A 2,468-nucleotide genomic window follows, 5' to 3' on the forward strand; every position below is an offset into this window, starting at 1 on the left:
AACTGTACATGTGTACTTTTAACCTAAAACCTTGAGTGATATAGCTACTGCTGGCATGTTCACATGAATGAACTTTTCGTATAACGTCAGCTACGACCTGCATGTTTAACACTAACACAGCTGTTATTAGCTTTGCTAACACACACAATTCCATTTTTCATCCTCTTAAAAGTACCATCACATACTGCATATAGAAATTATGAAAACCTTTTCACAGCAGCTATACAACAATGTTATTGCAATGCTATCACCGCACAAAGACAAAAGTCAATGTAAACCACACATCCGATGAGTGTTCCAGTACTAGTGAGCAGGATCATTAATCAAAGCTGTTGATTCAGAGAACAGTTTGAATAAAGAGGTTTCAATTCATAGACTACAGCTTACAATCAACCCCAACCCCCCAGAAACAATAAAACAAAAGCATTTTCTTACAGAACCCCCTTCCCATACAATACAGGTGTCCCTCATATTGCCTATGGAATGTTAGTGTCTCAGGCAAACTCTCCCAACATGAGAAATTTCTTTTTTATCTTTAAAAATGGCATGATCACATTACATTACATTATCTGCCGCAACCTGTTCCACTCCCCTCCCTTTTTAAAAACAAAACCGAGTCAGAAAAAAATAAAAATCAAATAATAATAATAATAATGAGGAAGTCATTAGTTGTTTCATGACTGCAATTCTTCTTCAGGAAAAACTGGAGTGGGGGGAAAAAATGGAATCCCTCTTCTAAGGCTTTTCTCTTGATCGTGGTCTATAAAATGAGCTTCTAATATTGAACTACTAAAAAACCTGCTTTTTAGAAAATAGTCAATAAAAATATTCCTTTGTATTGTACAAGAAAAGAGGTATGGGAGCTCCTGTGAAATGTTTTCATGTTATTTAGCAGCTCCCTCTTTCTAGTCAGCCTTTTCCTCCTCGCCTCCTGCTTCTCCATTGTCCCCCTGTTAACAAAACCAAACCAATAAATAAATAAATGTTTGTAACCGACATAGCCACAGATACGTCCCTAACTGACATTCATTTTCTCTAGCACTGGACTACAATGTCTACTAAAGAGGACCTGGTTAGATTCATTATTCTAACATGATTATAAAATGACTTGCTACCTCATCTTTGGTCTCTCCGTTCTCCGCAGGAGTTTCCTCCTCAGACTCAGTCTCTGGCTTTGCGTCCTCTTTCTCCTCTGGTTTGGCTTTTTCTACCTCCTTAGCCTTCTTGCCCTTTGCAGGTGCCTTCTGTTAGACATTTCAGAAAAACACATGGTTAAGCCACTTCCGATAACCTTTATTATCTTATATTGATAACCGGTTTACCTTCACTTTTGGCTTGGGCTCAGACTTTGGCGTTTGGGGTTTCTGTAAAACAGAATTCAGCGTAAGCTGTGTGTGTCTCAAAAAAGTGCATATGACTTCAGAAGGACTGACGAAGCCAACTTACACCTTGAAGTCTCTCAGACCGTCTCTTGGGCTGTTCGTTTATTTGGTGAGGAGAAGATGGGAAGGCAACAAAACAAGCAATAAGTATCACAATTACATGCAAAAACGTGTTGCGTGACACAACAATAGATTCAAACTTACCCCAGCTGCTTCAGTGTCATTGTTAGCCTGTACCAGAGGAAACAGAAGCTGTTAGTGTGTGTACTTGGATCAAGTCTGAGGGGGGAGGTGTTGTACCCCACACCCCCTTCAAGTTATAGGCAATTATGTAATCTAGACGTGAACATGGGGGAGGGGAGACGATGGGTCTTGTTATACATGCATACAACTCGATTCCTATTGTGCAAGTTAATTTTGTCGCGAAATAAAAAGCAAACTGGGGAAAACAAACAAAAATAAAAAGACAAAATAGTGCAATTGATGATAGTGCATTTATTTACATTAGCTTTGCTAACTTATTATCGCTGGTTAACGATGTTACCGAAAAATTTCCAAAAAGGTATAACTGCAGACCGGAGATCTCCAAAATGGGGCGTGAACTCCAAAGGTGGGCAGAACCTCCTAAATCCGGTTGGGGAGTTACGGAACGATCTCATTTCGCATGATCTTATTAACCGTTTATCTCCTGAACTGCAACTTTCTTTACCAGCTATTCAGCGGCAATCCCGCATCCCGCCGTGCTGTCATTTTCACTGGTTAAGGTTAGGGCCAGGTGTGGGGTAGGTTTAGGGGTTAGCATTTTTTTGTAGCATAGTGTAGGAAATCAACACTTTTATTGACAACCAATAAAATCTTTAGAATCAGCTGTGGGGCGGAGTTTGCACTGAGGTGGATTGGGGGAAAAAGTGTGCATGCGTGTCATGTGCCTGTCTGTCAATGGGAGGAAGCCACGCCCTATTTTGGAGCTCCCGCCCCGTTTTAGAGTTCTTGCCCCCATTTGGAGATCTCCGGAGAAGGGTATAACTGCAGCCTGGAGATCCTTAACCAGTGAAATTGACAGCACGGCGGGATTGCCGCTGAATA

At 40.9% G+C, this 2,468-nt stretch overlaps 2 protein-coding genes across 3 annotated transcripts in view; both read right to left on the minus strand.

The window, feature by feature from the left end:
* LOC107562805 (bromodomain and WD repeat-containing protein 1-like) overlaps positions 1-471 on the minus strand; it is a 43,993-nt gene extending 43,522 nt beyond the window's left edge. Inside the window, exon 1 of the mRNA XM_016247529.1 lies at positions 436-471. Coding sequence (XP_016103015.1) covers positions 436-471 — 36 coding nt within the window. The remainder of the gene's footprint in view (positions 1-435) is intronic.
* A 60-nt stretch (positions 472-531) lies between these two features.
* LOC107562812 (non-histone chromosomal protein HMG-14A-like) overlaps positions 532-2,468 on the minus strand; it is a 3,479-nt gene continuing 1,542 nt past the window's right edge. For both annotated transcript variants that reach the window (XM_016247538.1, XM_016247537.1), the window contains exons 2-6: positions 1,587-1,613; positions 1,447-1,476; positions 1,323-1,364; positions 1,116-1,244; positions 532-950 (exon numbers count right to left, since the gene is read on the minus strand). In XM_016247538.1, coding sequence (XP_016103024.1) covers positions 906-950; positions 1,116-1,244; positions 1,323-1,364; positions 1,447-1,476; positions 1,587-1,613 — 273 coding nt within the window. In that variant the 3' untranslated portion in view covers positions 532-905. The remainder of the gene's footprint in view (positions 951-1,115; positions 1,245-1,322; positions 1,365-1,446; positions 1,477-1,586; positions 1,614-2,468) is intronic.

The sequence above is a fragment of the Sinocyclocheilus grahami genome, unplaced genomic scaffold (assembly GCF_001515645.1).
Source record: "Sinocyclocheilus grahami isolate Dianchi unplaced genomic scaffold, SAMN03320097.WGS_v1.1 scaffold841.1, whole genome shotgun sequence".
Taxonomy (NCBI): Eukaryota; Metazoa; Chordata; class Actinopteri; order Cypriniformes; family Cyprinidae; genus Sinocyclocheilus; species Sinocyclocheilus grahami.